This window comes from Pleurodeles waltl, chromosome 4_2 (assembly GCF_031143425.1).
Source record: "Pleurodeles waltl isolate 20211129_DDA chromosome 4_2, aPleWal1.hap1.20221129, whole genome shotgun sequence".
Classification (NCBI taxonomy): Eukaryota; Metazoa; Chordata; class Amphibia; order Caudata; family Salamandridae; genus Pleurodeles; species Pleurodeles waltl.
In genome coordinates this window covers 444,271,007-444,292,921 of record NC_090443.1, presented here as the reverse complement: position 1 = coordinate 444,292,921, position 21,915 = coordinate 444,271,007, and the positions used below count along the sequence as shown (strand labels likewise).

Genomic DNA, 21,915 nt, shown 5'->3' with positions numbered 1-21,915 from the left:
TTGATCTTATCTAGTAGGCCATTTACATTCCATGAAATAATCTGGGTCAGTGAGGGCTGTGCGTGGGTTGCATGGGTGTTACATGGTTTGAGTGCCTGTCTGTGGACCCCGGGACAACTGTTTTAAACACAACAATGAAATACTAAAATAATAAAGAAAACTAATCAACATTTTACTATCTAAACCCATTTTAAACTCTTTACCCCCCAATCGCCCCCCTCCCCATACTCCCTCCCTGGAAGCATCTGTCGCCCAAATACCCAACCAGTACCTGACAGCCAGAAGGACTGTCGTTGGGGTGGAGTGGTGGACCCCTCCATTTAGTCGGATCAATTGCAATTTAGCGGACATAGTTCAAGTTTAGCGCGGGATGCGCTGAGGAATAGTAGCGCCAACCGCAGTGGCTCCTCCACGGTCTCCGGTCGCGCGCCGGCGCCCAGGATCTCCTAATGTATCCCAATAGGGACCCAATGGTTCAAATCAGCCGAGCACCGGGGACTGGCTCAGACGGTTGTCATCCGTGGCTTGTGTTGTGTCCCGGGGTCCCGGGGGTCCAGCCGGGGTTTTCTCGGTCTGTGTAACGGAGTCACGAGCCATCCCGTCGTTAATGGGAGTGCCCGAGTCCCTCTGCTTCCCTCTACGGGATCTGGTGCTCCTCCGGGGTTTCCCCAAGGGGGCGGGGATCCTCGTGGGAGGTCCCCCCGACTGGTTTCAGGGGACCCCTCCCGGCTCCGAGGCCTTCCTCCGTTAGCCAGTCCCACGCATTCTCAGGAGATTCGAAAAAGTACGCTTTTCCGGCCATGAGGACCTTAAGTCTCGCGGGGAAGAGGAGCATGTATGAGAGCTGCATTGCTCTGAGCTTTTGCTTTACCTGCTCATACGATCGGCGACGGGTCTGAATTTCACGGGTGTAGTCTGGGAAGATCAGGATTTTATGATTCTCCCATTGGAGGTCTCCGGTGCGTCTGGCTTCTTTAAGGATATTGTCTCGGTCTTTAAAGTTAAAGAAGCGTGCAATCATTGGACGTTTAGGGCCGCCCGGAGGGGGCCGCGGGGCAAGGGCCCTGTGTGCGCGCTCAACTGCGAACCAAGGTGAAAGAATTTGATCTGGCATCCAGGTCTTAATCCACTGCTCCAGAAATTCAGAGGCCTTATCTTCCTCCACGCCCTCAGGGAATCCCACAAAGCGCAGGTTGTTGCGCCTTGATCGGTTTTCAGCATCCTCTGTGCGGCGGTGCAGCTCACTAGTTCGAGTTTGTAACTGGGCTACCCTGGTTCTAAGATCGGATAATTCGTCTTCAGTCTGGGAGACGCGGGCTTCCACATCGGTGATCCGACTCACCGCATTTCTGAGGTCCTGACGAATAAGGCCCATGTCCTCTCGCACTTCCCCGATTTTGGTCTCTACGGCTACTTGCGATGATTGGATTGCATGGAGGATGGCATTCACTCCATCCGGCGCGGGACCTCCACCAGCCGTGTCTCCTCCTCCCCGGGAACCCGCCGGCGTCGTGAACTGGTCGATCTTTTGCTGGGAGGCCGGGGGCTGTTTGTTTGCCTTGTCTTTCCCCATTTTGGCGTAAGAGACGGGTCAGTTATATAACTTCTTGGGGTGTTCCAAGTCGTGTCTCAGCAGGGCTTTTTTGTGGCGGGCAGGTATGTGTGGTCGCGGTCTTTTATATGGAATGCAGAGGATGCAAGTCCACTCCTCCCCCTGGGAAAGCCGAGTCGTCGGTGCAGCGGGGGGGCCCCCGGGGGCCTACCCCGGTGTGCCCGGGGCCACGTCGAGTGGCCACCGGCTCAGGTTCGTTGAGGCGTGAGTTAAGGGCGCGGCGCCCCGGTAGTAGGTCCGCCACCGCTCCAGCCTGGCTGCTGGTCCCACGGCTGTTGTTGATGGGTATGCGTTAACTGCGCTGCGACCGCGCAAGCTGATGGGGCCCAAGGATTTTGATCTTGTTGTTCGGCTCGATTAACACCTCTGAGGCACTCTGCAGTAGGCCCCACCTGTGGCCCACCGTGGACCCTTAGGCACCGGAGTTTTCTTCAATCAGGGGGCCAGGGGGGCCTCGTCACAAGGATATTGTGTCTGTCTCTGTTCAGGCAAGTCCCAGGGGGTCTCCCTCTTGGAGCGTCCCGGAGCCCGGGTCCCAGCTCCACTATCGCTCTTGCGGCCTGCCGCACACTGCTCACCTCACTTGGAAGCCCGGGGGGCCCCCACCGCAGGGGGCGTTCCCATCGCGGCTCCTTCGCCGCCCGGGCGGATCCGGTGGAGATCAAGTCTTCAAAGCGGCTCGGACGCCGCAGCTCCTGCAGCCGGTGCCGCCAGGCAGGCACGCGGCGCCGCCCGGGACACCGCGACACCGGGAGCCCCGTTTGCAGCTCGGGGCAGCGCCGTCCTTTCAATCCACCAGGGCCCACGCTCCAGGGCCCAGCGCCGGCTCCCTCCCGGCCACCGCTGCACCCCCGGTCCAGGGCAGTTGCGTCAAGGAGCAGGCAGCTCCGAGTCAGCCCTCCCGGGAGGTTTCGGCTCCGACGGCCATTTTCTCACTCCGGCCGCGTCGCGTGAACGGGGCTCTGCTTCGCCGCCACTCACCACATCAGGACCCCCACGGGACGGGGAGATCGCAGGGATGGTCGGCACGGCACCATTAGGTCGCTAAGTCGTGGAAATATCGGGCGGATGACGGAGGGGTCCAGAGCACACTCAGAGTGCGACCGCCATCTTGACGGCCGAAGCCACGCCCCCCCACACAGTGTTACAAAAATAAAGGTACTTTATTATAGTAGCACTGAACTAGATTACTTATAGACAGTCCCCCGACTGGAGGTAAGTCCACACTATACATTTATCTACACAACAAGTATTAATAATTAGCATGGAAAAACAACAAGCATTGGCAAGAAATAGTAAAACAAATAGCTAGGGCCCTATAGGGGGGCCTACCATATACTAAAATAGTGGAATGTAAAGTTAAGTCCCCCACCCAAGGATGTAGAATAGTTAGAAGGGAGCTGTGAGAACTCGGTACCCCCAAGATGCGAGTACCTAGGTGACACCAGCGACCAGGAGAGCAGAGGTAAGTTACCTGGTCTTCCCAAAGACTAACAAGGAGACTTGGAGAAGAAAGATTGCAAGACCAGGACCAGCCCAGTGGAACCCAGCAGTGTATTCCAGAAGGAGAGGACCTGCAAGAGAAAGGGACAGAGTCCAGTCCACACAGGAGTGTCCAGGTGGGGCAGGAGGCACTACCCACCCTTCTGTGGATGAAGATCTGGGTTGTCGAGGGAAGGTGAAGATCAGCTTTGGAGCCCAGGAGCTGCAGGGAGGTCCTTAGAGTTGTGAAGGTGATATCAGATGCCGGTCGCTGGGTCGCACATGTTGAGTGGTCAGGAGGACCACCAACAAGCCATAGCAAATTCAAATCTGGGCACAAGAGGATTTGCAGAAAAGAAGAGGACCAGCAAAGTCCAGGGGACAGAACCGTTGGAGGGGAGTCCGGGCTGACCCTCAGCAGTCGGAAGATCCAGCCGAAGCAGTTTCAGCCCCCACAGGCAACCCATTGGCAGCAGGTACAGTAAGTTGCATTGAAGCCCAGTGAGCACACCAGGAGAGGAGTCCCACGTCGCTGGAGCAGCAGAAGGCAGACTGTCCTTGCAAGGATGAAGTGCTGGAGGCCAGACCTACTGGGAGCCTGAAGACCCCTTGGAGCAGAAGTCAACAAACCTTGGTTGCTGCAGGAGTTGAAGTGTAGAGGGGCACTGTCCACCAAGGAGAGGCAAGGCTTCATCATCTCCCAAGATGTACAGAGGGCAGAGAACCAAGAGAACCACTCAGGACCACCACATATGTTGGAGGATCCATGCAGTTCCTGTGGAGAGCAGATCCCAGCAGCCGGACGTCATTGCCTTGGGTGCCTGCAGAAGCAGGGGAGTAACTCCTTCCATCCAAGGGAGTTTCCTTCTCACTTATGTGGTGCAGGTGAAGTCTTCTCGACCCCAGAAGATACACAGCCGTTGAAATGTTGCAATTACTGGAAGGAGCTGAAGAAACAATGTTGCAAGGCGAGGTCGTCGCAGGAGTTGCAGGCTTGTTTTGTTCCTGTGAAGTCCAGTAGCGGTTCTGGTGGCCAGGAGCAGACGAGGTTGATGCAGAGGAGTCCTGGTGGAGTCCTGCATGCCGAATCATGAGACCTACCTGCCCCTAACAGGGGACTTGGTCACTCTGCAGAGTGACCACCTATCAGAGAGGGTGTCACGGATGTCAGTCACCTGTCCTGCCCAACCAGATGCTCCCATGGGCCTCTGTACATCTTGTTTCCAATATGGCAGAATCAAGTGGCCACCTGGAGGAGCTCTGGGCACCACCCCTTGGGTGGTGATGGACAGGGGAGTTGTCACCCCCTTTCCTTCGCATTGTTTCGCATCAGAGCATACCTGTACTGGTGCAAACCAGATTATGCAAGGAGGACACCAAATGTGCCCTTCAAAGCAAGCCGGTAATGTGGGGAGGCTACTTCTTCCCAGCCATGTAACACCTATTTCCAAGGGAGAGGGTGTTGCCCCTCTCTCCTACAGGAATCCTTCGTTCTGCCTTCCCCTGCTTCACCTAGTCAAGCAGCAGGAGGGCAGAAATCTGTCTGAGGGGCTGCAGCAGTGTGGGATGCCCGCAAATCCTGGAAGACTGGTAGGAGCAATACTTGGGGGGCCTCTAAGGTGCCCCTGGAGTGCGTGGAATCATGCCATCAATAATGACACTAGTATTGGGGTATGATTCTGACATGTTTGATACCAAACATGCCTAGGTTCAGAGTTACCATTATGCAGCTGGACCACCTGTGTTGACCTTTGGCCAGTAAACAGGTAAAATAGCCTCCCCACATTTACGAAGTCCAGTGCATTGGAACTGGAGTTTGCAGGGGGCACCTCTGTTCATGCAAGAGTGCCCACACACACAGGAACCTGCCCCCTACCCTCTGGGCTAGGAGGGCCTATCTTAGGGGTTACTTACTTACCTGTTGCATTGACCAGCAGTGAAAGGGTGCATGCACCTTTTCACGCAGGCTGCACTGGCAGGCCTACAGACTTAGTTTGCATGGGCTCCTATTGGTGGCATTATACATGCTGCAGCCCATGGGGGAACCCCTGATGTACCAATTCCCTGGGTACCTAAGTACCATATACTAGGGACTTACAGGCGTACACCAGTGTGCCAATTTTGGGGTGTAAAGGGTACCAAAACAACCAAATTTAGAGGAGAGAGCACAATCACTGTGGTCCCGGTTAGCAGGATCCCAGTGATAACAGTCTAAACACACAGATAAAGAGGCAAAAAGTAGGGTAACCATGCTACAAAGGGTGACTTTCCTACACTCCTATCTGGGCAATGCTTTTTTGCTGTGGCGGAATCTAGTTTCTGGAGCCAAGAAATCAGACAATACTACACCACCCTTACATCAGCTAGAATTACATTCAAAGTAGCCTGCATAAATCATAACAGCTTTTAAGTTGGTTTTCGTTCTTATCTGTAACATACATTTTACACTACAGTAGGCCTGTGGTTGACAAGGAGCAAAGTTTTCTTAATACAGGCTAACGTAATTGAAGAAAACTAAATCCTAAACCAATTATGTTCCTGCTTGGATCCCAGATGGTAGAACGTGTTACCGGAACACATGGGACTGAACTCGGACCTCCTGGCCTTCAAAAGGGACTAAAAGTCTGACTTTTTCAAACTTTACCTCATAGAACCACTGTCTGTTTATGCTTATCTTTTTTGTTACATGATAGTCACTGCTTAGTTGTTTCTCCTGTGATACCTGTTGTTATCCCTTCTTACTGCAAGCCTGGCTATTGTAAAGCACTTCACTGCCCAGTGACTAAGTCTTTGCTCTATAGGTTCCACAGTGAAAAATAACTCATTAGCTTGCAAACATCATGTTAATATTTCCCCTCTAGAGGCTGGGAATCCTCAGTAAAGGGTTTCAACCTGATGATGAGGAATATTCAGGCATGTTAATCAACAAAAGATACCAGTGCCTAAGAACTGTAATTATTGGTAGATAACTGTTTCCCTCTCTTTGCTCACAATTATTTAAAATCAATAACTTTTCTTTGTGAGTTGAAGTGTTTGCAGAAGCTGGCCTACTGCTTTCACAGTGTGAGATTGGACTTATTTCTCCCAGTAAAACCTACGTTTGTTGGAAAAGTATAAGTATCTAGCTTAGTAAAATATTGCCAATTGTATTTAGAAATAGTCTTTGTGGTGTAGTTAAATCTTTTTTCATAATTGAAATACACCATGATGAGAGAAATTAAGTTCTGCAGAAATTGGGTAATTTTCCGCTCTATTTTGACCTCTGATATTTTTCTTTATCTCCTTGCAGAAGAACAGCTCTCTTCCAGATGAAAACAACCTGGCACGGCTGCAGGAGGAACTTAAAGCCCTGAAGATGAGAGAATCAGCAGCTGTGACCTCCATGAGGGAGCAACAGCAGCAGGTGAAAGAGCTGAATGACAGCTGGCAGGTGAGTTACCACCTCCCATGAACTGACCGCTGTAACTTGCATATACGTACCCAGACTTGTTTTTTTCTGAGGCACAAGTATGTCCACAGGGGTCTAAGATGTTTTACGGTGGACATTCTCTATCCAACTCTGTGCACCAGTGGCTGCTCTTTTGCAAAATCTCTCCAGAGAGTGGACTCCCTCACCCAATAACCATTCAACTTGTTTAGTTATCACCTACCAGGCAGCTTTTAAACGTTTGCTGCCCATACCAAAAACTTACAGGGGGCCTGGAGCGCACCCATTGCTTATCAGTAGTTGCCTTTATTGTCACTTTAGTTTGCTAGCTTCTTATTCAATGGCTTGACTTCCTCTTCTTGTGTTTGTCCCTCCCCTGAAGCATAGCCTTTTTACCATCCTTTTGGTTGGCTGACATATGTCCTTGCTTTGCTCATATTTAGGGAACTACTTTTTTTTCTTTTTTGTTAAGCACTCAATGAGTGCATATGCTTTCTTTCTCTCTTGTGCTGCTTATCTCTGCTTTGTACCCCTTCCCCCTTTGCTTCCCCTTCACCTGCCCCTCTCTCACTCCTGCGTTGCTACCCCTGACCTTTCCAGTCCTTTTAAATACAGTTATTTAATTTTGCATTTTTTTTTCAAGGGGCTGGCAGCTGCGATTCGCTATCAGGCATTGTTAAGAGCTTTGCGTGTCTCTGTTGCTCTCTCACCCGGGTCCCTAGTCCTCCATCATAGATCGGTAAATAAATAAAAAATTGGCGACTGCATCATTCTGTAGTGTGGCAACCATGCATTTGCATGTGTCATAACACTAGCTGCATTCATCAGCAAAATGATGGGTCTAGCAACAACAGGACATCGACAAATCCATTTTGCTTTTGCCAATGCAGCACAGCATAGGCAAAAAACATTGGCACAGCCCCTCCCAATCAGGCTTCAGAAGCAACCACAGCACCGAGACTGCACTCCTCGCTGCAACAGACAACATCTGCATTCTACTCGACTGCGGCAAAACCACAGCCCTCATCCTCCCGGACCTCTCTGCCACCTTCAACACCATCTCCCACCACACCCTCTGCACTAGTCTCCATGATGCTGGCATCCGCGGCAAAGCATCAGAGTGGATCCTTTCCTTCCTCACCGGCCAAACCCAGAGAGTGAGGCTTCCCACCATTCGCCTCAAAACCTATAGAGATTCCCTGCGGAATTCCTCAGGGCTCCTCTGTGAGGCCCACCCTCTTCAACATGAACATGGTCCTGCTCGCAAACATCATCAGAAACCACGGACTCAACATCGTCTCCTACGCCGTTGACGCGACACCCAGCTGATCCTCTCCCTCACTGACGAACTTACAGCCGCTAAGAGCAACTTTCACAATGGGATGAAAGCAGTTGCTGCCTGAATGAAGGCCAGCTGCCTCAATCTCAACTCTGACAAAACCAAAGTCCTCATCCTGGGCTCCACCCCCTCTGCCTGGGACGACTCCTTGTGGCCCACAGCCCTGGCCCCTGTCTCTCCCCTCCCGCCATACCCACCGACCACGCACGTTAACTCAGCATCATCCTCGACTCCTCGTGCTCAATAAACTGCCGGATCAATGCAGTCTCATCCTTGCTTCCACAGACTCCACCTGCTTCAAAAGATTTTCAAATGGACCCCCCCGGAGTCCAGGAGAATTGTTACCCAGGTGCTCACCAGCAGCAAGCTCGACTAAGGCAACGCACTCTACGCCGGCACCACCCAAAAACTCCAAAAGAAATTGCATAGAATCCAGAACGCCACAACAAGACTCATCCTGAACACACACACACCCGGTACCCCCATGCACATCACTGGTCACTTGAGAGACTTTCACTGGCTCCTGATCAACAAAAGAATCATCTTCAAGCTCCTCACACATGCCTACAAGGCCCTCCACAACATTGGACCCTCATACCTCAACCATTGCCTGTCCATCTACACACCCACCATCATCTCCTCTCCACCCAACTGGCCCTGGCCACCACCCCAAGGATCCGCAACAACTCGACCGGAGGTAGATCCTTCTCCTACCTCACTGTGCAGACCTGGAACTCTCTACCTCTGAATCTTAGGCAATCATCCTCACTGCCTCAATTCAAGAATGACCTCCAGACATGGCTCTTCAACTGAACTGCAACATCCCCCTCCCCTAGGGCCTTGAGACCCTAACAGGTGATTAGCCGTGCTTTACAAGTACACTGATTGTTCGCTTGATTGTTTAATTGTTCGAACACGGATAAGAATAGCATCTTTTGCAGTTGGGAAAAGGTCTGGCAATGCCTTAAAATGAGTTTGTTTTCATATAATGGCACATCTGATTCAGTGTTTTTATGTATGTTATTGTGATCATGGGCGTAGGAACTGTGGGGGACACGGGATTTATTCCCCCCAGATTTTGGAGCTGAGGGGCACTGGGGACGAGTGGGAAGGGTACGGGGGCAAATGATCCAGAAGTTTAAAAAGCGACAGTACTGCAGTCCCTGATTAAACTTTATTCGTTTTCAGTGCATTAAAAGCATGAAAACTAAAAACAAATTAAGTTTAAACCTGGCTGCTGACTTTTCCGAATCCAGGATCACAATCTCTGTTGCCTGGGCTGCTACAGCTTCCATAATACCAAGAATTCTTATCTGGTCTGTGTGCTGGTCATTCAAAGGCCTTTCAAATGTAGAGGAGGCTTTGTAGTTTTAATTGTTTCTTGTGCCCCCTGCAGTATCAAGCTCTCTTCAGCCCCCTTCCAAGGTGTCATTTAAGGACTTGATGGAGACAGATAGACAGGGATGAACGACTTTACTAGCAAATCTCTCCCCATTGACAAATACACTGCACTAGTACCTTGTCACACTCTTAACTACTACAAAGGAGAGGTTATACAAGTTTCCTTTAAAATATAAATGAGCAAGACAGTTACATTGTATTATTATATAGGTATTTCTATTGTGCTTCGTATTCCTTGTGAGTCCCAAGGAGCTGTAACATAAATATTTGATAGAATATAAATGTGAATGTCTTTTTTTAATTTTCTTAGCACCTTAAAACCATTCGTAACGTAAGACACTATTTAATCAGAATATTTTATGGAAAACGTTATTTTCTGTCATCAGTTGCAATAACTGATTTTATTTAATGGCCTTGCCCTCCATATCCATCCGCTCTTCTCTATCCAGGTGACTGTTGCGTTTAGCAAAGTATGTTATGAGTGCTGTATGCCCTGTTGCACTATAAAGTGCTTGTCGTATTTTCCTTCTACAGAAGATGCTTTGAGAGGGATTGGGTGAACTTATGGACCTTTAACTGCATGAAACACTGGATTTGCACCTCTGAAGGTTGGAATCCTTCATCTCATAGCAGAATAGTCCAAAAATAGGCCACGAGGCACTCACACACTTCCATCCATACGTTAGAATCAGTCAAGAGCAACCTATCTCTCACCCCTTTTCACCTCAACTTCATGCAAAAGAGCAGAGAAATCACAAGTTAGGAGCATAACTCTGATCACACATACAACATATATGCAACCTTTGGGCATTAAACCTGTACTAATGAGGTGAAACCTTTCCCCATACAGTATTAGGATTGTAAAATAGCAACATGATGAAGTAATACCATCACAAAAAGTGTCACATTATGCTGCACAATTTGCTTTTTATTGCTGCATAATTCAGTTAATGCTGTCACATAATTTAGTCCTCTCTGATCTTTGGGCAACCAACCCATTGTTCTGAAATTAAACCTCAGTTGGCTAATATGGAGGTGGATAAGCCAACAAATTAACTAGGAAAGACGAGCCAAGGGTCTGGCTCGCATCTTAGAGCCTGTGCATGAGCCAAGCACTGAAAATATTCACCGAGTAAATCATAGAGCAAACATCACATAAAATATGACAAAGTCTCTTCATAATTGTTTATTTCCTTAAGATAAAGCTTTGACAGTAACAGAGAGCATTTCAGCACTCCACCGGGAAGTAATTGTTAAAAGTGATTGTTTTCTACCCCTGGTAGTCTGAACTCACATACTTGAATGTGCTCTCGTTGGTGATAATGAAGGAATAATAGTTTTGGTGAAATAAACGTTTTTTCCCAAGATCACACAGTTTAGGAGGGAAAGCTGTGATTAATTAAACTTTTCTGGTTTCACTTTGTACAAATCAGCCAGTAAATGGGTATTTATTTGTTCATACTTTTGTTAAGGCTTTATTTTGTCCCCTTAGTGCATTTTAGTGCAGTTTTTTAAATATAGCACAAACTCAAACTGAAGGTCTTTGAGCGCTTTATATGAGCACCAGTTACATTATAGAAGATCACATGCCTTGTTTACTGGCATGGGGAGATGAAGTGATTGGCCCTGAATCACAGGATGTTAAGCCAGTGAGGGACTTGAACCTAATTCCCCAGTTCCACATTCAGCAGCACTCACTGTAATGCCACATCCTGGGTAGGAAGACGGCAGGCTGAAGCCAATGGTCAGCTTAGTATGGGCTCGAGGTCCCAACAGGACTTTGAGCTGAGCGAAAGCCAGGCTTCCAGCTTGAGCCTGGCTTGAAATTTCAATGTCTTGCCCACCTTTAATTTCCATACAACCATCCATGGTTTTTGATGCAAAGCCTTATTTATTAAAATAAAATAAAAAGTAGCTAGGACTTTGTACCAAAAATGTACACCTCCTTGAGGCAAGCATAAAGAATGAGTACAGTTTTTTTTTCTCTAAACTTTGGAAACTTTATATGTGTACAGCACCTTCCAGCATACATACAGTGGTCAAAATATTAAACTATGTTAAAGCATTGTTTTTGTATAGAATGTTACCCTTACAGTACAAAAACGTATGCTTGACATCAAACACACACTCCTGTGCACTAAAGTGCATGGCTGTGTGCACTGGCTCTAAGCAGATAAATGTGCGCCAGCACAGGGAGAGGCAAACCTAGAGTCATAGCTTAGTGGATATGGTGCTTTTCTACTCTCTCTTATTGATGCAGGAAAAACAACTTTGGTTACTGTGCTATGTTGTATCAAAAGTTACAAATTTGCCCCTCAATGTTTAACTGCTTACAGTACTTTCAAAAAGGTTTTTTAGCTCAACACCTTCAGATTGTACCTAGTGCAAACCTTTCCTGGACTATTAATAATCTTAGAATGCTGTTAAAAGAAGAATAACTCTCTGATACCATGATACTTCAAATGAATCTATGAATTAAAGGCTGTACTGGCTCCAAAGGAGTCCTTAGATTTGCTTATTAACCAAGCATCACCCACGCTCATCTCGTTTGGCATATTTTACTATATTGAATTTCTGTGACCAGCCCACAAACCATTGCCACATTTCTCATTCTTTCAAGCATATCACAACATTTGGTACACTGTCTCACACAGCACGCGTTATGTGTTTGTATGACTCGTCTTACACACTTCATCTCGTTTTTGCAAATATACACACACATGCATGCATCTGCACTAATTCTTCCAGCTGATTAGACAGCAAAATGTAAAAGTTGTTTTTATTGTGTTTTATATTTTGTGCAGTGTCTGTGCATACAGTGCCTCATTCTCCACCTTGCGGCCACAGGAAAGCAAGCAATGTACTTCAGCTGTCTATGGTAGTATCCTCACTCCCCCTCCTGTGCTATGATAAAGCAAATGGCATCAGAGTTATTTGTTGAAAATATGATTGACCATGAGCACACCACTTTTTAGTGGGGATCCTGGGAATAAGAATCATTGTTCCTGATTCCACATTCCTCACAGCACTGCAGGTGTGGTAGGTTCTGAGGAAAATTCCCTTGTGGGCAAATGCCGCTGCTGGGAGCTTTGTCTCTGAAAAGACTATGGGCTTCAGTGATGTAACAAAGGCCCTTGCAGTGCGGGGATCCCCAAGCTCCAGGGCCTCCCTCAGCACAGTACCCTGTCCTGAGAGCTCCTGAGTGAGCCCAGAGGGGGGGTGGGGCTCCACATACTGTGCAGGGGTGGGCTCCTCAAGTTTTGTTACACCAGTAGAGGACTTATTGTAGAGAATGATGTATGGACTGAAACCTCAAAAGTGGGCACCAATACTCACACAAGACACCATTGCTCAGTACCAAGAAATTGACCATTTTCTACCCTCACCTCAGTTAACTATATTATCAAGTATGTTTAACTACTCTTCAAGGCCAGAACTTGCAGTCATACTTCGAAAAAAATGCTTCCAACAGAGACCTTTTTAACATAGATTTTGCAGAGAATGAGTTTTGGGATAGGGGAGACAACATGGCGTGCTGCGTAGCAGCAGCGCACTAGAGCAGTACCTGGGTTTCCCAGCCGCTGAGATGAGAAGCGGGACGCCCGGACGAACGCAGGCTGGAGGTGCAGCTGGATGTGTCGGCTTGTGTTGTGGGGGTCGAGGGCTCATCTGGGAGGCTCCAGTGACCCGTGCAGGGTTACAACCTGGTGCTGAGCTGCCCTGGACCTTCGTAGAGGCCGCAGAGCGGCTGCACACATTCCCCTCCGGGGGGACGGAGGCAGAGTCAGCACAAGCAGGATGCTTTCGGCAGTGGCGTCTGGAGACGCCGGTGAGGTTGGAAAGGCTGAGAAGGCAGATGGCGAAGTGTATGGTGACAAGACGTGGGAAGTGTGGCTTGTACTGGAACAAAGGCTGGGGTTCGGCAGAAAGAGGTAGGCTGGCACTTCAAATCTAAAACAGAAGATAGAATCAGTTTAATGAGGAGAATTTCCTGAGAAGGAGCAAGTTCGACAAACACGACAGTCTCAGCTCAGAGGTGAAGCTGTGCATGAGAATAAACTAGGTAAAAGTATTAAGAAAAGCACAGCTTCTAAACCTAAAATTACCCCTTCGTTAAGGTCATATTTCAAAGCACTGCTGATGTTGACTAGCACTAGTGCCCTAAGTGTATTAGAGCAGGTACTGAAAGAGAGGGCCTTTGACCTACAAGACATGGAGGTCATAGAGGGGAGCGGCACTAGGGAGAATACGTACTTGGCTTCCGGGGAATCGGGTAACCCCAAAGACATAGGTGGGAGCAGTGGAAGTAGTAGTGCGTCCACTGATGCTCAGTTGTGTAGTGGTACAGCGGTTCCTCCTGCAAGAGCCACCTCCGCGTTAATCTTGCCATCTGGGCCCTCTCAGGAAGTCTCCGATCTAACAAACAGCCTGGCCCATTGTATGCCCGCTTTGGAAACCATGATCTTATCTCTCTCAGATCATATTAAAAAGGGATTTGCAGTCTCAGAGGTGAATCAAGGGGAAATAAGGGTTGCTTGCGATACTTTGGAGAAGAAATTTGACCTCTTGCCGATTAGAACTCTGGGTCTTGAAGAGTCAGTTGGAGCTATGAAGGATGAATCGCAGAAGAATAAAGAGGAAATTGAGCTGTTAAAAGGGAAGAAGCAGGAATTGCAGAATAAACCAGAGCAGTTGGAAAATAGCTCTAGAAAGAACAATTTGAGAATTTTAAATGTACCTGAAGGAGTGGAAGGGGATGATTTAAAGACCTATGTGGTCATCAAGACAGTAGTCTCGGTGGAGGAAAGTAAGGAAGAGATCGCAAATGATATTCAGAGGATTCATAGAGACCCATTCAGGAGAAACCACAATAGGAAGAAGCCGCAAAAAAATGTGATCAAGTTTCAAACGTATGTTCTAAAAGAAAAGATTCTGACCAAAGCGTTAAAAATGGAAACACTTAGTAGGGAGCATTTCTCCTTTGAGATTAAGTCTGACCAGTCTAGGGCAACTTTAAATAAGCACTGGGAGCTAGGGAGACATCTGGAAGAATTAAAAAAAGTAAGGCGCGTCAGCTCAACTCAAATTTCCGGCATCCCTCCAAGTAATGCATAAGAATGAGATGTACAACCTCGGACATCATAAAGCAGCGTATGATTTGCTGGAGGTCATTAGGAGTAGTGATGCAGACAATTGAAGGGCTAATGTGGGTAATGATGTGTGATGGCTGGGAAACCCACAAGCGCTCTTAAAACTGTCTAACATCAGTCCATTAAGTCGGGGGTTCTCCGAGGGTGGGGGGTAGTGGGGGGCACAGGGTGGGGAGCATGTGGAAGAAAAAAAGGAAAAAAACGAATTCACCTTAGCTGATACTATGTGCAATTTAATAGATGGATAACACGGGCGGTTGCCAGGGGGACAGTAATAGATTAATTCAAATTATGTCCTGGAATGTTAAAGGTCTGCATACTCAAGGGAGAAGTAGTAAGATTCTGCAGTATTTTAGGTACCCCCCAGCACACATATTAATCTTGCAAGAAAGTCATTTAACTAGAGCAGAATCTATGGAACTGTTTAAGACTCAAAGATGGATTCAGTGTTTTGCTTGCACATAACATAACTTTAATACTAAGGGGGTCGCAATTCTGATTAAACAACAGGTTAATGCAGCGATGTTGGAGGTGCTATCAGATAGTTCAGGGAGATGGATCATAGTCAAATTACAACTACGTGGCAGGAGACTCATGTTGGTAGGGTTCTATGGTCCTAATTGTGATGACCTAGAGCCACTCTGAATGGTTTTCTTTGAGCTCTTGGGTTTTCCTGACCCAGTCATAATGGCTAGTGACTTTAATCTGGACTCGAATAATAAACTAGATAGATCAGCGAAGTGTAGATCGATAGAGACCCCGAAATCATAGCAATATCTTAGGGGGGGGGCGAAGAGGGAATTTAGGCTGTGTGATCTGTGGAAGGCCGAGAGCTGGTGTGAAGAAGGGTTTTTCCTATAATAACAGGAAATATGGTCACGCCTCCTGGGTCAATTATTTTTTGGTAGACCAGCTGCTGTGTGATTCAGTTGAAGGTATCGCGTATTTAGCAGCTCATCTCTCGGGCCGCGCAGCTGTAGTATTGAAAATGGGTCTATTTCAGGAAACAGGAATGAGGAGGTGGACCTTTGATCGTACACTGCTGTTAGATAGCGAGGTTATAGCTTACCTTCGTATATAGACAGAAGACTTCTTTAAGGCTAACTTGGGGTCTGCCCCTGTGAACGTCGTGTGGGAAACCTTTAAGGCTGTGATCAGAGGGAAACTTGTGAGCCTTTCTTCCTATATGAACAAACAGTATAGGAATGAGATAAGCCTTCTAGAAGCAGAAATGCTTAAATCTGAGGGTCAATTAAGGAAGAGTGCAGAGGGGGGTGACAGGTCTGGTTTGGAGAGTAGGGTAAGTCAGCTGAAGCAGCAGCTTGAGGTGGTATTACAAGCTAGGATTTCCAAGAGATGGGAAGCCAGTAGATTCGCTCATTTTGAGTACGGGGAGAGTGTAGGGAAATTGTTAGCCTGCAAGATAAAGAGGAAACAAGTACGGAACTGCATTAAGGAAATTATATCTGAGCATGGGGAGAAATTCATCGACAGTGTGAATATAGAGAAAGCTTTTCATAGGTTTTTTACTCAGTTACATATGGAGGAGATGGAGGTGAGTGAGGAAGACGTAGGAGCCTGGTTGGGGATGGATACTGTACCTTCTCTTACATTGGAGGAGCAGGCTCTCCTCAATAAACCTATTTCTCAGGAAGAGATAAGAGCAGTCTTGAAAGAGAGTAAAGGAGGGAAAGCTGTAGAACTGGATGGTATCCCTGTGGAATTTTATAGAGTTTTAGGGGAATCTATAGCACCCGTCATATTGGACCTGTTTAGAGGGATTTTTGAGGAATGGCAGCCGTTATGAGCCTCCTGGAATGCAGCAACCATCTCATTGATTTTGAAGCCAGAAAAGAGTCCGACGCAATGTGAGTCGTCTAGGCTAGTATCATTGCTGAATAGCAACAATAAGTTATTTGCTAAAATACTTGCGGCCAGGTTAGATGGAGTGATGAACGGCTTAATACATCCAGATCAGAAAGGGTTCATTAGAAGTAGATTTCTACATGACTTGAAATTTAATTTGATTGGGGAGATAGATATGGCTACCACTTATGCTGCCCCTTTGGGTGTTATGACCTTGGATGCAACTAAAGCCTTCGATAGAGTCAACTGGGGTTATTTGAATATGATTCTCAAGTGTTACAACTTGGGTGAGAAATTTTGCAAGTCTATTGGTCTGATTTATCATGTTTCTTCGGCTAGGTTACTGGTGAATGGAAATCTAACCACTGCTCTTAGGATAACCTGGGGTACTAGGCAGGGTTGCCCCCTGCCTTCCCTGTTTTTCAGTCTTTATATCTAACCCTTGGCTAGAAAGATCAGGCAGAATTCTTGACTAACTCCCTTCCACTGCAATGGGTGGGAAAAAAAAAATCTAATTAAATGCAGATGATCTTGTCGTATACACTTCAGATTTGTCGACAGCTCTTCCTGTAGTATTGTACACGAGCAGAACAGAGAGACGGGAGAGGAAAGCATACCAGGACTCACCCGGAACCGGACTTGGAAACGCCTCAGGAGCTCCTCGCGGCTCCTCTCGCGGACCCCTGCGGAGACTGCCCGTTTGACCGGGTGCGGCTTGTGGGGGGGGGGGGGGGCGAGGAGGGCGCAGTTGCTGCTGTTCCAGTTTAGCTGCGGCTCGACATCAGGATACCGGTGAGAGGTGCTCTCTGTCCCCCTGGACCCCCTGCCTTGGACCAGGGGGATCTTGGGAGCTGGTTGAAGGCTGTGGGGTGCGTGGTAGTTGAGGGGGGCGGCAGGTGGTGGTGGCGGTACAGGAAGGGCTGGGAACAGTCAGGTGTGGGGTGTGAGTGCTACACCCCCCGTCTGCTGTGCCTCTTCCTCTTCGCAGGTTCTTTTTGGCTTGCCCACTACTTACCCACCTTGCTCCCCCTTTGCACCCCCGCCTCACTCCAGCCGGATTATCACTCCAGTACATCAGTGTTTTGGCATTTCAGACGCGCTCGTGCCCCCCCCCCCCGGCCCTCATCAGTCATCTAGTGCCGGTCAATTGTCTAGCTGGCTGACTGGCTGCATCAAGCGTTCTTAATCCTCCACTTGGTGTGCTCGTGCCCCTCCACTGCCTCAACCATTCATTCATTGCTAGCCTAGTGCTAGTTACAACATATAGTCGTGGAGGAGAGGCGGCACCCTGAACACACAGCTAGAGCGGGCAAATAGTTTGGTCCACCGGGAACTTATTTATTGTATTATTCAAGACTAACCCGAATAAATTTAATCACAGATGGCTGTTCCTTCAGCGTCAGCAAGCCAGCCTAATGCATTCTGGCAATCTTCGGGTCGATCCCGACGGGGGGAGGACGAGACCTCCAAAAAGAGCAAAACATTTCCATCCAGTGAACTCCCCAGTAGTATGTTCAAGCCCCTCTGGAACTGAAGGGACACAGCCCACTGAACAGAAGGAATCCAACATGGAACCATCCTCAATGCCATCAGCAGGAAAAGTGGAGTATAAAATCACAGACTTCTTTTCCATTGAGCATTCACGCTCGCAGGAAAATAAAGGACCAATAGATCTAGCCGATGCTGTGACCGGGAAAAACTCTGAGAAGGATCTCCGTCTGGGAAGTCATTCTTCCACACTGCAAGAGCCTGAGAGGTTGGCCTTTGGTAAGGAGAGCTCAGAGGTTGAAACTGACAGACCAGATTGTTCAGGGTCAATTCTAGACCTAGATTTCAGTGTCTGGGAGGATTCACTTCTAAGCTTTCAAGCAAGGAGGGAGCCAGATCCACCGGATTTGAGTGGGACTCCTGACCATCCCTTGATAGAACTCATTGACACAGACTCCCTTGAGGGTGACACAAGCACAGAACAAGGAAAAACCATTCATTCCCATGAAGCTAGTCAAAAGCATGAAGCAAATATGTTGCATACCAGCATTTCCCTTAGCCCGTTTCAGGATAGTACCCGCAATTCCCAGTTCCAGTCAGATGTTCCAGCCAACACGTGGACACACTTCTGTCAACATTGTATGTCATGGCAACTACAATAAAGCACCAGGCAGATAAGCAAGATATTCAAGTTGATTTACTTAATATCATGGCTAAATATATCGTGGGCATTGATTCAAAACTACAGGCCCTTAATGATTTGATTCAGAGAGCCCAAAAACAGAATTTTATACAACAAGTGGTGGGTGACTGTGCGATATCAGGGGATAATCCCCAGACCATTGTTCTCAAACTAAATGATATACAAGCGGAGGTCAGAGCACAGGCCCTAAGTACAAGGGAAAGACTCTGTGTTTTAGAATTTGAAGAATCAGGAAAAGGTGAAAAAGAAAATAATATCATGGAAAATTTGTTAAGAGAACACTTTAATGTATCGCCCCTACAAGTTATGACACAAATAGAGCCCGGAAACACAAATGGCAGTTCACATGAAGGGGCCTACCAATTAGGGAACCATTGTAAGAATTCAAGTATCCTTAGAGAAATTGAGGTGAATACTCCCCATAATGCCTCACAAAGCCCAGTATATTCAAGGTCAAAAAGGGAAAAGAAGAAGCAAAGGAAAGCAAGGCAAAACACAAAACTAGTTAAACAGAATAATATATGTCAATTTGTTTACACATTACAAACAGCCAGTTGTTAGTAATGCTAATACTTTGCCATCCGATATGAAGTTATCCGCAACGGTCAAGGAATGTCCCAGTTCAGGCCTAAGTTCTCAAAGTGTTTTTGTATCTTTAGCAACAGATGACCAAAGACACAAGGAACAAAGCCAACTTTTTGGTCAATCAATGGCTGAGAAAAATACAGCTAAAGTGTCATATACTACCAGTAAAGCGATTAATAAAAGCCCAGTTCCCAGGGTATACACGCCAGTAAATTCTCAAATAAATACAGAGTCTAACGTAATAGTAGACCATCAGCATTTAAGATCAGAGGATATCAATCAGGAACAGGAAAAGGTGGGAAAGGCCCAAAGGGGGAATGAAATTAGTCTATCCAGTTCCAACACACTGGCAAAATATCTGTTGCAGCATCAATCGGATACAGGTTATAGACATTCGATCCAGAACAATGAAGCATCCACAAATGCCTTGTTGATGGCAGCGCCCACAGGTGCACAAAAACAACTTCTTATTCCTCATTTTAAATCAGAGGGAAATTTTGCTACCCTGAATAGAGGAAACATTCTTAAATTAATTGGGGAAATAAGACGCCTATCTCACATCTCATCAGTGGATCTGCTCTCTGTCGAGTTTAAACCCCACCCTCTTGGGAGCGATCAAGAAGCCACACTCACAACTTGGTCCACAGTAGGCCATGTGCATGAATTAATGTCACATACTGATGCTTTTTTGTTATGGGGCATCGAATTACGTCAAATAGACCGCCCTCGATACCCAGGTCCACTGCGGGGCCCCCAGGAACAGTAACAAATCAGTGTTAAGAGGGGCGACAGGGGCAGATATAATCCCTTTGGCAAGGGGAAACTTATCAGTCGTGAAACACGATGGTGAAACAGGAATAGGCCACATATTTTTGGCCTCCAAAGAATCTCACCCTTTTATTCTACAAAGAAATCCCTGACAGTAGTCAAAAAATCAGGAATCGGGGTGTAGTTAATCCGTACATTAAAATTTGCTCATGGAACATCCATGGTATCCAAACACTACTATATGATCAGGAAGTCCAAGCCTTTCTTCAGGAATATGATATCATTTTACTTCAAGAAACCTGGTGCACAGAGCTTATTGCGGTGTCTGGGTACGACACCTCATGCATTCCAAACATGGCCATGCGAAAGGAGGCCTGGCGACCTTGATTGCCACAGCCCTCATATGCCATAAAATCCCAATTCATATAGAATCAAATTGGATTCAAGCAACCAAGATCACATTAGGCAGCCCACAGTTCAGCCAATTAGATCTAATCCTTATAAATGTGTACATTCACCCAAAAAAAGCTCTTAAAGGGGGGGGACTGGCAAAACTGTGTGAATTTATTAAAACTATACTGAGACAATACAAGGAGTCCATACTGATTATTAGTGGTGATTTCAATTGTAATTTATTGTCCCCAAAAGGAGGAAACGCAAAAAAACAAGGGGTTTGCGCCCAAAGATATCAGCTTGAAAAACTAGGTCTAACTTTACTAAATGGAAACAGCGAAAAGGATTCTCCGGCATCTGTTACCTTTGTAAGTAGGAAAAGAAGTTCAACCATTGATTACACCTTTATAATTTTCCCTGCAAGGGCATTGGTAAGGAACTTTCAAATCAAATTCAGCATGGAGAGTGATCATCTCCCACAATCATTGGAACTAGCATATAAACCTGAGTTGCTACAGTCCTGGAATTATTTAATAAAACCCCCAGAGTTGTTTAATCTTAAGAGATTGAAATGGTGTGAGAAGGAAACGGCATCAGTGATTGAGGTGTTCCAGATGGCTGGTGCCCTGGGTGAAAGAAAAACACTTGCAGATATACAACAAAAGGAGCCGATCCTCAATGTAGATTGGAATAAAGACTGGGCCGTGCTATGTTGCAACCTGCTGGCAAAATTCCCAGCGACCTCCAACTCAAATCTGCTGGGGCTACACCACGTACACAAAAGGGACCGTGTTAATCAACCTTGGTTCAATAAAGCTTTACGCAATCAGAAATCACATATTGCGTGTCGAACCATGAAAATGGTAAAAGCAATCCAACGAGGGAGAGACGAAGAAAACCGTATTTTATGGTCTCTGAAAAAAAAGTATCGTCTTGATTGTTGGGTCGCAAAAAGAACCTATCAGGAACATGCATGGTCCAAATTATTATGGACAGTCAAATAGTAAGCCCTTTGGGGGCTGGTGAACGATTTGGCAGTGGGGAAAAGCAGACATTGTAATTCTGGGATATCACAAGCAGCCTGGGTGAGTCATGTCAGTAGTCTGTACGGGCTGGCAACCAAGCCGTCAAAAGGTGGAGCCAGACTTCTTCCCACAGTGATGGGGTGCGAACTATCAACAAGTAATAATCAACCATTAAATCCCCAAGTTAAGGGAAGGAATTTAGACATTGCCGAAAAGGATGATCAAATGCAAGTTTGGAAGCTAGAGCAATTAATCGGCCTGATTAAGAAATTGAAGTCGGAAGGGGCAGTTGGACCAAATGGACTTCCAAATGCAATCTTTAAAGCTGACCCAGTATATTGGGCACAATATTTTCTGCCACTCTTTAACGCTATCACTCACTCCAAACAGGTCCCAGAATCCTGGAGAGGAAGTATAATACGCACTGTCTATAAAAGTGGAAATCCCACTCTTCCTTCAAATTATAGGCTGATAGCCCTCACTGACGTAGAGGCCAAGCTATACGGCTCATGTTTGCTGCAGCATCTTCAAGCCTGGGTAGATGAAAATAAGTTACTCCCAAGGTTTCAAACAGGCTTCTGGGCAGGCATGGGAACGTCATCAAATCTAATTGCACTCTTCCTTACAGTGGAAAAAGCCAGGCACAAGAGGTTGGGCCTCTATGCATGTTTTATTG

At 47.0% G+C, this 21,915-nt stretch overlaps 1 protein-coding gene across 2 annotated transcripts in view; it reads left to right on the top strand.

The window, feature by feature from the left end:
• Nucleotides 1–21,915, top strand: part of EVI5L (ecotropic viral integration site 5 like) — a 1,467,274-nt gene that overhangs the window by 1,274,030 nt on the left and 171,329 nt on the right. For both annotated transcript variants that reach the window (XM_069231736.1, XM_069231735.1), the window contains one exon: nt 6,384–6,524. In XM_069231736.1, coding sequence (XP_069087837.1) covers nt 6,384–6,524 — 141 coding nt within the window. The remainder of the gene's footprint in view (nt 1–6,383; nt 6,525–21,915) is intronic.